General features: G+C 37.4%; 1 protein-coding gene across 2 annotated transcripts in view; it reads right to left on the reverse strand.

The window, feature by feature from the left end:
* The window catches only part of HTR4 (5-hydroxytryptamine receptor 4), a 260,433-nt gene that overhangs the window by 98,014 nt on the left and 150,357 nt on the right, over window positions 1-12,062 (reverse strand). For both annotated transcript variants that reach the window (XM_074360903.1, XM_074360904.1), the window contains one exon: window positions 11,252-11,324. In XM_074360903.1, the coding sequence (XP_074217004.1) occupies window positions 11,252-11,277 (26 nt within the window). In that variant the 5' untranslated portion in view covers window positions 11,278-11,324. The remainder of the gene's footprint in view (window positions 1-11,251; window positions 11,325-12,062) is intronic.

The raw sequence follows: 12,062 nt of genomic DNA on the forward strand, positions 1-12,062 counted from the left end.
TCCAGTTTTGACTGGTATCCAAATGCACCCCTTTGTTTCTGACTGTCTCTTGTAATAATTCCCCCAAATCCCAGTCACCTCAGCATTAGAGGCAGGTCTACCTGACCATTCTTCCTGCTCTAGGAATTGTAGATGGATCCCTGGTACATTTTGTGAAACTTCCCTAAAGACAACAATCTATAAGGTTTAAAATGATCAAATTTCAATGCCCATTGCTGTCATATGAATTATTACCATTTGCTGGATTTGCTGATGCCAGCTGCTTCTTTTATCATCACTTTATGGACTAATCTTTCCTTCATGTACCTATTATGTTTCCCCATAACCAAACCCTATCCTTATGGAATAATTTATCTTTAAAGCTCAGCCACTTCTCACCAAACTTAAGTTAGCCTTTCCAAATATCCCAGCCTAGGACAAGCCCCTAGGTTTTACATCATGCCTCTCTACTTACATTTTGGTATTTTATAACATCACTGTTACCATGCTGATAATACTTTTGATACTCCTGTGTTCACATACTGTCCCAAGTACAGTAAAAAAAAAAAAAAACAAACAAACCACAATGGACTAAAAATCAAAACATCTGGATTCTAATCTTGGTTCTGTCATATGCCAGTGGTGTGAATTTAAGCACAAAAGAATCTTTAATAATCTCTCAAATTTTCATTTCCTTTATCTAAGTTTGCTTAATAACACTTGCCTTATTTTGCTGGATGTTGTGAGAATTAGATAACAATGGATGTAAAAACACATTGTGAGCTTTGAAATACCATGTAAATAAACTATTAATATGAGGTCTTATCACTAGCCAGAACTGTTATCTCTTACTTCCTTTCAACTACAAACCACCATACACATTGTAGACAGTCAGTGAACACCTGTCAATTCACAAATATGTATGCAATTACTCCTAAAAATCCATGAGTAAAACAAAAGGGAAATGTCTGCAAATGAACTAAGTAGCAGTTAAGGGAGATAAAAATGTTGAGAAAAAAGAAGTGGAACCCCGTGGGTTGTGAATGAGAGTAGAAGAGCTGGGCAGAGTGGAAAGGCAAGAGGGAAAAGGAACCAGGGGAGACAAGGCAAGTGGGATGCAAGATGACATGCCAATGACACAATGTAGGAGAGGAAGAGGAGGAGAGGAAAAGACAGAGGGACCGGGAAAAGGTGACAGAGCAGAAGAGGCATCAGTCATTCTTAAACCAGAGTTATCTGCTTGGGAAACCCAGGCACTGACATGGAAATGGGCTCTTGCTCTCCAGTGGCTTTCAATTAGGTAGGAAAGAACTGGCCATCTGAAGCTGTCGCAAGGAAAGCCAACCAGCCCAGCACGGAGTCAGTGGCTGAACCCGCCTACTCTGGGGGAAGAGATGGGGACAGCAACTGGACAAATGAGGAACCAGGATATTGAACAGCAGCACAGAAAATGAAAGAGTAAAGGGGCAGAGGACAAACTTAACAGCTATAAAATAAAACCTGTTGCCAGACTTAACTATTAAAATATTGCATAATTTGACACCATCTCACCACAATTGCTTTTCTTCACTGAAATACCTAATAATCTGGATTGAATTGATTGCTAAGTCCAATTTAACCAGTCATCTGGACATACTTAAAAAGAGGACTGGAATTTTCAAGCAGAAGCAGGTGTCTACGCTCTAGGACGCTGCAGTGGGAATTCTGATACGTGGGAGAGGCTTCAACTCTCTTAAGGTCTCTGAAGGACTATAATTATGCTAACATTCTAGGTCCTCAGCTGATCTCAGTCTCATCTGAGGATGGAAAAAAGAGGACAAAAGTAACACAGCCAGCAGATTTCTTATTAGAGATGAGGAGAATGAGGCCATCAAAAAGAAACAGAAAGCCTGTTGAAAGGGTCTTAATATCCTTGGAGGGCCCTGATCACAGGGCACATGGGCTCCTCTCTCTGAGATGAAACAGGCTCTCTTTCTCAGAGTTGGCCGTCTGTATTGTGCCCCAGTGGCACAAGGCACTGTCGATAAAGCACTTAGCATAGCATTTGGAACAAAGGAACTAATAGGAACTCATAGTTGTGGTAGAAACAGTAGAAATAATAGAATTAAGAGTAATAGTTGGAGCAGTAGAATTTGTAGAAGTAAATGAGTAACGGTGGTCTTAGGACTTGGTGTAATAACACTGGCATCAGTGATGCACTACCGTGGTACAGAGGTACCGAGGGAGCTGCCGTACAGGAATCAGGAGACCGAGCTCAGGAGTCAGACCTTCTGGGTTTAGATCCTTGGCTCCAGCAGGTATTAGCTGTAAGAACTTGGGAAAGTTAATTAACCTTCCTATGTGTCAATGTGACTACCCATAAAATGTAGATGATGAGAGCACCTCTTTCATAGAATTGTTACATGGAATAAATGAGACAATACTTATATAGGGTTTAGCATAGCACCTACACTATTGAGTGCTCAACACCTATTAGCTAGACATAGCACAATGGTGTTGGAGGTGGCATCACTGCAAAAGAGTCCTATTCCAGGTAAAGGATGCAAAATAAAGGGGGCACCTACATTGCCACTAGAGTTCTCATGCCATGAAATCGGTAAATAGCCCCCCCCACAGGAGACATCTTTTCAACTTCAAATAGAGAACTGGTGTTCTTCCCTTCTTCCTATCTCCTCTCCAAATCCATAGCCTCTAACTCCGTAACTGTAAATGAAATTCAGGGTATGAGGGGATGGAGGAGAATTAGAGGTGGTAGCTGTTAACATCTATTGGACACAAACCTGTCTGTGATCGTTTTTCAGTGATGATGAGATTATGCCTAATGAGTTATCAAGTGAAATATAAAGGCTTTCCCAATTTTAGTTAAATTCCTCCAACACTATAATATGCCAGATAGTGTGCTAAATATCAGCCACATTAAGTCCAATCAATGAATAACAGCAGTTTGTACACAGAGGTCCAGGTGCTCGAGGGGAGGTCTGGAAGGCTTGAGGTTCTGTGGTAGATTAAGTCTGAATTTGAAGTTTGAGTAGGAAGTTGACAAAAGACAGGGGATGGGCATGATCAGACATAAGCTATAGAAAGATGACCAGTCATCTGCCAAATGGATTGGAGGTAGGACAGCCATAGTCAAGAAAGGAGTTTGATGATGATGACAATCGCTCAGAATAGCAACGGTGAGGTCTAATGACAATGACAGAAATGACAGGGAGGGAAGAAGAGGGTTGCAGAGTCAAGGTTACATAATTCTAAATAAAACAGTGCTAAAATTAAGCTGGCATAAAAAGGTTACTAGTTATTTTTCTTTTTCACAGAGTAAAACCTCATCAGTTCAGCATAATTGGATAGAAGCATGTCACAGTTAATCAAATATGAATTACAAATTTTTAAAAAATATGACTAACCACTTAGGGTTTTTTGACTAGATGAGATATTTTAAATACCTTTCAACCTCACTGCTTTTAATTAGCAGCCCCAATGTTCCTGCAAACAATTAAAGTGAGGTTCTTAGAAGTAAAGTTTTTTCCTGAAGTGGGTTGAACCTTTTTCTCTTCTGTTTTTGTTCCCACAAATGCTTTCCGAATTCCAAAGCTGATCTTTACCCACAGCCAATCCCTCTTTCACTAGTGTAGAAAGTCATAACCCTGACCTCAGGCTGATTGCCCAGAGAACTGACCTGGGAGGCCTATAAAATCTCTCAACATGCTAGAAGACTGGCTGGCTGCTACTTCTTACCATCAATTAGAAGTGTCAAACCCGGTAATGCGAGCCCATCAGTAACACAATCATAGAAAATAACATGTTTATAATTACAAACAGAAATCAGACACAATTTTCCTGATTCTTAGAATTCTCTGGGGCAACTCAATTTGTTTTCAAATCTCTGTCAGTGATGCAATGACAAAATTAAGCTCAATCCCAAGACAAGCCACCAAAACATCTCCTTTTAGGGAGGGGATTTTGCCCTGCCCACTACTAAAGCACAACAATGGTTGAAACCCTTAATTATTATAGCCTGTCTAAAACTCATACTAATCAATGCACTATTTATTTTCCAAATATCATGCATTTCTTATATCACAACCCTCATGAGTCATAAATAATTTATTTACCATGAAAAATACTAGACTCAATTCCCACTATCACACTGATTAGAAATGAAAGTACAAAGGAAATGATTTAGTATTTCCAGATTATCTAAGGGTGTATACAGCAGGTTGCTTGCTCCCATAAGCTTTCTGAGTTTAGAAATTCAGTAGGGTCATAGTTGTAGCTTACACACATCCTAATTGTGCAAAGCTTCCCTATTACTTGCAAGTTAGAGAATGAAATAATCCCTGAACAAGAAGGAAGAAGCTTCATATAAAAGCAGTCTCTTTGGTGTTGATATTTGGGGAGCTATGTTCATTTTCCCCTTGTCTAGCAGATCGTTAGAGCTTTTGGGGTCAATTTCTAATCCATTCACTCCATCATGCAGTAGATGGGATCAGAATCTTCCCCCAAACATCTCCCCACTGAGCTCCACATCAGTTTAGCTAACTTTCTATTAGATGTTTATCACCAGAATGTCTCACAATTTTCTGTCTCCACCAGCTCCAAACAATGCTCTATTTCTCTAGGCACCCTACTCCTCCACAGTTACCTTCAAAATGTCCTCCTCCTCTTTTCCATGTAGTTAGTCACCTTCTACCATGAATTCTATCTCCTAACTTCCTCTAGAGTCTGTGTCTTCTTCCTCTTATCCCTGCTCCTGCAATCCTAGTTCCAGTCCTCATCCACCGTCCCCTGGACAAGTATAACAGTGTCCAGCCTCTCTGAGCCCCTGACTCCTGGCATCCACCATAATTCAGCCTGCACTCAGACAGAGTCATCCTCCCAAAATATCTGACATGACTTTTCCTTCATCTGTGTAGAACAATTGTATTTCTAGGCCTTCTATATCTAGTTTTCTTCATTTACTTTTACCATTATTTTTCAAATGCTGAGAAGTTGCCTTTCTTTCAGATCTAAAAAGTGACTTTGTAGTGCTGTATTATCTACACATGGACTTTTTCTTGTATTCAACTTTCAAGGGTTTGGATTGCAATAATTATACATAATGAACAATGGTGACATTTGAGATAAGGTGAGGCTAAAAATGTCAGTTACATTGTTGATAGTGAGGCCTTACAGAAAATATGCATCTATATCTGTGATGCACAAGGCATGATAGTATTGAACATTCAAGGCTGAGTACTTTGTATAAAACCTTTTGCAAGCACTGAGATTAAGAAAGCCATTGTAAATTAAGGAGCAAGTGAGTGGGCAGAAGAGAATGGAAAAAAAGATTATTCTTACAGTTCTTTAGAAATGCAAATAAGAACATTGCCTGAACATCATTACCTGACTGATAAAATGGTAATCACTTAACAGGTATTTATTTAGAAACCTGTTCAATTGTTTAACTGAAAAAAAGTTCTTTAATTCAACAAAATCCTATTTGCTAAATGGTAATAAAACAAATCTCCAGAGAGAAAAGAGCAGGTACTAAATGTCATAATATGGCCTATAAAATTGGAGATGATTCTTATCACTATTTTCAAAATTTAAGTGATAAAATAAAAAGCCTCCAAGGCTGTGGTAGGCAGATCGAAATCCCTGACTAGCTGGACATTATGGCTGTGAAAGGTAATGTAATGCTTTCTTTGCAGACAATAGGAATCATTATCACTCTAATAAACTTGAGAATGCTCTTCCTGCCCATAGGCACTTAAGTCAATTTTTGAAAACCTAGACAGGCCAAACAAATATTACCTGCCAGGCCTTTAGTTTGGGAACCCAAGTCTTAAAATGTAGAGTAACAGACACTCTACAACACAGAAATCTTTGCACAAGTAAACTGTGAAACTTAACAGACTCTGACATCAAGCAAACTTGGGTGAAAACACTGTCTTCACTTCTTACTAGAAACATGGCTTTGGATGATGGCACTCATCTCAGTCGGAGAGGGTGGAAGCCTGAAAACTACATTTTCCACACTTCCTTGCCCATTAGCTTCTTATGTTTTCCAAAGAGGATGCTCAGAATGGGAAACTGGATTGTGAGAGGGGACAAGAATCGTTTTTCTCCAGTATCTAGAGGTGCCGTTAGCAGTAAGGGCAGCAGTGAATGATTCTTAAGCAACAAAAATGATGGGCTTCCAGCAGATCCATGAAGCTTCATGACCTCTGGTTAACATCCCTTTCTTCCTGCCCTTTCAGGAAGCTCTGTGACCAGTTCTCTGCATTAAACCTCCCTTTGCTTGAAATATATTAAGCAGCCTCTATTCTCCCAACTGGACATTGATAGACTCAGAAGCAGAAAGAAACAAGTCAGAGGTGTTTTCCTCTAAACAAGGATCATCAATCACGGGATGCATTGTATATAAAGGAGAGCTGGCTTTACTGAATAGAGCACAAGACTGAGTCAAAAAGACACAGAACGGAATCCTAGATCCTCCAATTACCAAACAGGAGTGGATCCATGTTCATGGAAGCTGCAGAGTAAACAGTGCTGAACAGATTAGAGAGTAACAGTGGTCTCATCCCAATTATGCCACTTATCAGCTCCCACACTGAAGGTCTTCGATCACCTCTGGGAGCCTCAGTTTCCTCAACACAGAATGGGCACACTCAGGGACAGATGGTCAAAAAATTTAACACCGATTAATAATGTCAGCCAATCAAATGGACACTGAATTTAAGCAAGCAAGAAACTGATGGGGTGCAGAAATTAATTAGCAGTCCTAGGGGTCATAAAAATCTATCTCATAATTATTGTGATCACTAAAGACAGCATTTACTTATTTGTTCATTACATATATGTCTGAGATACTATGTTAACAGTATTACTACATTACTTATAATCCTTATTAAAAAAAACCCATTTTCATATGCCAAAATTAAGGTTCCAAGAGATTAAATAATTAGTTTAGAGTCATATAGCTAGTAAGTGGGAAAGCCAAGACTTGAATCCATAAAATTGAATTTCCCAAACTGTGATGCTGCCAGTTGAAATCATTGTGGTATATGCACTTTGGAAGCTGTATAGTGTAACATCACGTAGAGGATTGCTGGTTTAGTGCCACAACCAGCAAATTTCACACACTGCAAGAAACCACTGTTTTAGAAACGTAAATATCATCCTTCGCCTTGAGGTCCCCTGGGACCCCATGAAGCGCAGAGGTTTCCATCACAGGGTAAGTACTAGTTCACAGTCACTGCGCTCCTCATCTAATCTAAAGCTAACTGAATAATCACCACTGTATCAGTCAAGCAATAAAGCTGAGTATTAATCTCATTTACACTTCTAAAGCAACATAAAAATAACCTCTTTTAAACTCCCATAAGACTATCAGCTGATTTTTCAGCAGAAACTCTGCTGGCCAGAAAGGAATGGCACTATATATTTAAAGTGATAAAAGGGGAAAACCTGCAGCCAAGGATACTCTCTATTCAGCAAGACTCTTGTTCAGATTTGATGGAAAAGTCAAAAGCTTTACAGACAAGCAAAAGCTAGACGTATTCAGCACCACCAAATCAGCTTTATAATAAATGCTAAAGGAACTTCCCTAAGCAGAAAAGGCCACAACTAGAAACAAGAAAATTACAAAATGGAAAAGCTCACTGATAAAGACAAAGATACAGTAAAGGTAGGAAATCATCCACACACAAACTAGTAGGAAGGTTAAAAGAAAAGTAGCAAAATTGCAGGATACAAAGTAAATATATACAAATCTGTTGCATTTCTATACACTAACAACAAAATATCCGAAAGAAATTAAGGAAACAATCCCATTTATCATCGCATCAAAAAGAATAAAATACCTAAGAATAAACCTACCTAGGGAGGCAAAAGACCTCTGTTCATACAGCTAAATATTAAAAAAAAAAAATCAAAAAATGGACAGAAGATCTAAATAGACATTTCTCCAAAGAAGACATACAGATGGTCAACAGGCACATGAAAAGATGCTCAGTATCGTTAATTATTAGAGAAATGTATATCAAAACAACAATGAGGTATCACCTCACACCAGTCAGAATGGCCATCATTCAAAAGCCTACAAATAATAAATGCTGGAGAGGATAAGGAGAAAAGGGGACCCTATACCCTGCTGGTGGGAATGCACACTGATGCAGCCACTGTGGAAAACAGTATGGAGGTTCCTTCAAAAACTAAAAATAGAATTACCATAGGATCCAGCAATCCCATTCCCGGCATATATCCAGAGGGAACTCTAATTGGAAAAGATGCATGCACCCCAATGTTCATAGCAGCACTATCTACAATAGTCAAGACATGGAAGCCACCTAAATGGTCATCGACAGATGAATGGATTAAGATGTGGTGTGTGTGTATATATATATATACATATATACATATATATATGTGTGTGTATATATATATATATATATACACACACACACACATACACATACATATATATATATACACACAATAGATTATTACTCAGCCATAAAAAGGAATGAAATTATGCCACTGCAGCAACATAGATGGACCTAGAGATTATCATACTAAGTAAAGTAAGTCAGACAGAGAAAGGCAAATATCATACAATATCACTCATATGTGGAATCTTAAGAAAAAATGATACAAATGAACTTATTTATACACCAGAAACAGACTCACAGACATAGGAAACTAATTTATGATTATCAAAGGGGAAAGGGAGGGAGGGATAAATTAGGAGTTTGAGATTAATGTATATAAAATAAATAACCAATAAGGCCTACCCTATAGCACAGGGAATAATATTCATTATCTTGTAAAAACCTATAATGCAAAAGAACCTGAAAAAGAATAGATTTATACAGTGTATGTATATATTTATATATATATAAAAAATAACTGAGTCACTTTGCTGTACTGAAACTAACATTGTAAATCAACTATACTTCAATAAAAAATAGAATTTTTTTAAATGTTCATTTAAAAATGTTAAAAAAAATTTTACATTATCTAGTTATACCTAGAACATGCATTTCTGGACCCTAGTCACTTGTATAGTACCCTTGTGTTTTTTCACATTATTAATGAATATTTTTAAATTATGTAATATTTTCTTTTTTCCTTCTAGTGATATTGACATATAATTGAAATATAGCACTGTGTAAGTTTAAGGTATACAGCATAATGATCTGACTTACACACATCATGAAAAGATTACCACATTAAGTTCAGTGAACATCCATCATCTCATATAGATTTAAAATTAAAGAAATAGAAGAATATGTATTTTTTTTCCCTTGTGCAAAGAGCTCTTAGGATTTACTCTCTTAGCAAGGATGAAGGCAGTTAAAAGATACAAAATTCCAGTTATAAGATAAATAAGTACAACATGATAAATATAATTTACCCTACTGTATAATATTTTTCTTTAAATAAAACTTTAAGTAAATGTATTTTAAAAAGAAACTTTATTTCACTACTATCAGTGGCAAAATAGTATTACTCACCACCAAAAGGTTATCCTAAAATAAATATTTACTTAAAAATAAAACAGACACTCATATACCACCTAAAATCACTATGTATTATTAGTGATCCATGCATCACAATTTGGTAAATAAATGTCCTTTATTATGGACACCCAGAGGCTGGGCTGAGAAGGAAACAGGTGGAAAGTCTGTGGCATTTGCATATTACTAATATTGTGGGTAGAGAGGAGTGGGTGAGGATGAACATATGTTGATGGGATCAGGTTAGAAATCTAAAAGAGAGGATGGTCCAGAGACAAGATTCTGGGGAGTGATATTATCATGTATCCTACACTATGGTTCCACAGCACCCAGGAGATCAGCTAATGTTCATTTAATTGAATTGTATTCTGCTATTCAAATCCAATGCTGCTTTAAATAAATGTTGAAAAGCTATCAACGTTAGGGATCATACTATCTGAATTATCCAAAAAGAAGTGCATTTTTTACCAACTGACCCAGTTTGATTCAGTGTCTGAATCTTAAAACAATTTCATAAACTTACCACCGTTGACACTGCTCACTTTCAATTAACAAAAAATAAAGTGGAGATTTTTCTAGATTTCACTATGCTTTCTCTGTGCAAATAATGTCACAAACTTTCAGAGGGAAATTAAGCATGTGGCAACAGGCTAAAACTCTGCACCAAGTCAATGCGTTGGGTAAATTAAAAAGTTCACAGTGCTTCTATTTTGAATATTTTAGTGCTGAATATAGCGTCTCTGTGTATACCTAGGTGTACTAAAGCATCACTGATTTGAGATACATGTAGCACAATGACTGGCTGATCGATAACTCTTTACTGCATACCCACCATGTGCCAGGGATTATTCATGAGACACATTCTACCCTTAAGGAACCCGTAGGCTGCAGTGAAAGTACATCTTTGCAACTCCAGCCACATTACACTAGAGTTTCTGTCAAGAAATGCGACAGCTCTGTTTGTCAGAGTGTTCTCCTACATCAAACACAGAGGCACAGTGTCCCTGATCTATTCCTGAAATGTGCTTTCCTACAGGTCTCAAGTGGAAAAAAAAAACAAAACTGCTCTTGTGACTACACCAAGAATGTATTTTTTGAGGTTTTCCAGCTATTGATATCTATAGGTAATCCTCAGCATCAAAGGCCAACTCATAACATGTAAGTCTTACTGAATAGAATTTTCTTCATATAATTTGGTTGTGCCAAATAATATGCAGCAAGCCTCTAAAGAAAAAGCTTCCCTAGGAGCCATCCTGTTATTTGATCTCCAGGGGTTGCAGGAAATTACAGGAAAACAAAGCAACACAAATGCCACTTAGCTCTATGTAACTATACCATACAACCATCATGTCACAATGACCTGGTTGATAAGAAAAGTGGCAAACTAGAACCTGTTATAAAAAGCTATTCAAATGTGTATCTGAAATTTAGAGGTACAGATAAATATTCTTACACTATTTTTACCCTATTTAAATACATCTTCTTTCTTCCTATTACAGAGATGAAAATCTATTTGCATTTAACAGCATCTCCCGTAATGCAGACTGTTAGTATGGGCATCTGGAGACAATTATAACTGTATTATACTTATCATTTAAACAGAAATTTTAAAGCATTATAATCACGATTAAACACTCATGATTATACACGAAATGCTGAAGAAAATCCATATCTACTAGCTTTGTAACTCTACTACAACAGACTTTTCACAGGCCTTGTAGTTCAAATGACCATAATTGATAGCACTATATATATACAGAAATGTAACATACCTCACATTAGCATCAAGTTCGTCCATTACAGGAAATAGGCATGGGTGAACTGGATCTCAGTGCCCACAGGGTCCTATAACGGGGGAATAAGAAAGAGGTTAGACAAGAAGGCAATGTAGGAAAATAAAAGTCCCTGTTAAAGGAAAAAATGCCAAATAATCATTGCTTCCTACTTACTAGGACTTTTATAGGGTGTTGGGAAAGTATTTAATAAGCAATACCACAGCAAAAAGCTATGGGTATGCTGAGGTATGGCACAGCTGAGTGTTGCAAAAAGTTTCTTTACATTTGACTAATCTCCTGGAGATTAAAACATACAGGTATTTCTTTTTACTCCACATTTAATCTATTTGTTATTTTTTACTCTTCCCAGAAACATAGCTTATTTATATGCTCTGCATTAGGACACTAGCTATTGAAAATAGGTAACTATATTGTTGTGGTTAAAACAGTACACTGCCTAAAATGGTCCACCATCTTTTTTCCTATGAGGATTTTCAGGTTGTTTTTGTTGTTTTTAAACTCTTTTTGAGGGTAGGTAATCATATATTTCTTTGAGAATCTACTGAACTCTTGAGAACCGTCTTTCCAGAAAAATACAATAGATGTGCGTGCACATGCATATACACTTTCTGGGGAGCCCACAATTCCTGGAGGCCCCTCCATGAATCTCAGGCTAAGAACTCCAAACTGAAGAGGAGTTAAGTTTCAAACTAATGAAAGTTCCTCTGGCATAGACCTTCAGAAGATCTTACACTCTTTAATGGACGAGCACTCGCTGATCTACGCCAAGGCAGCACTCTTAACTGGC

The sequence above is a fragment of the Camelus bactrianus genome, chromosome 3, assembly GCF_048773025.1.
Source record: "Camelus bactrianus isolate YW-2024 breed Bactrian camel chromosome 3, ASM4877302v1, whole genome shotgun sequence".
Taxonomy (NCBI): domain Eukaryota; kingdom Metazoa; phylum Chordata; class Mammalia; order Artiodactyla; family Camelidae; genus Camelus; species Camelus bactrianus.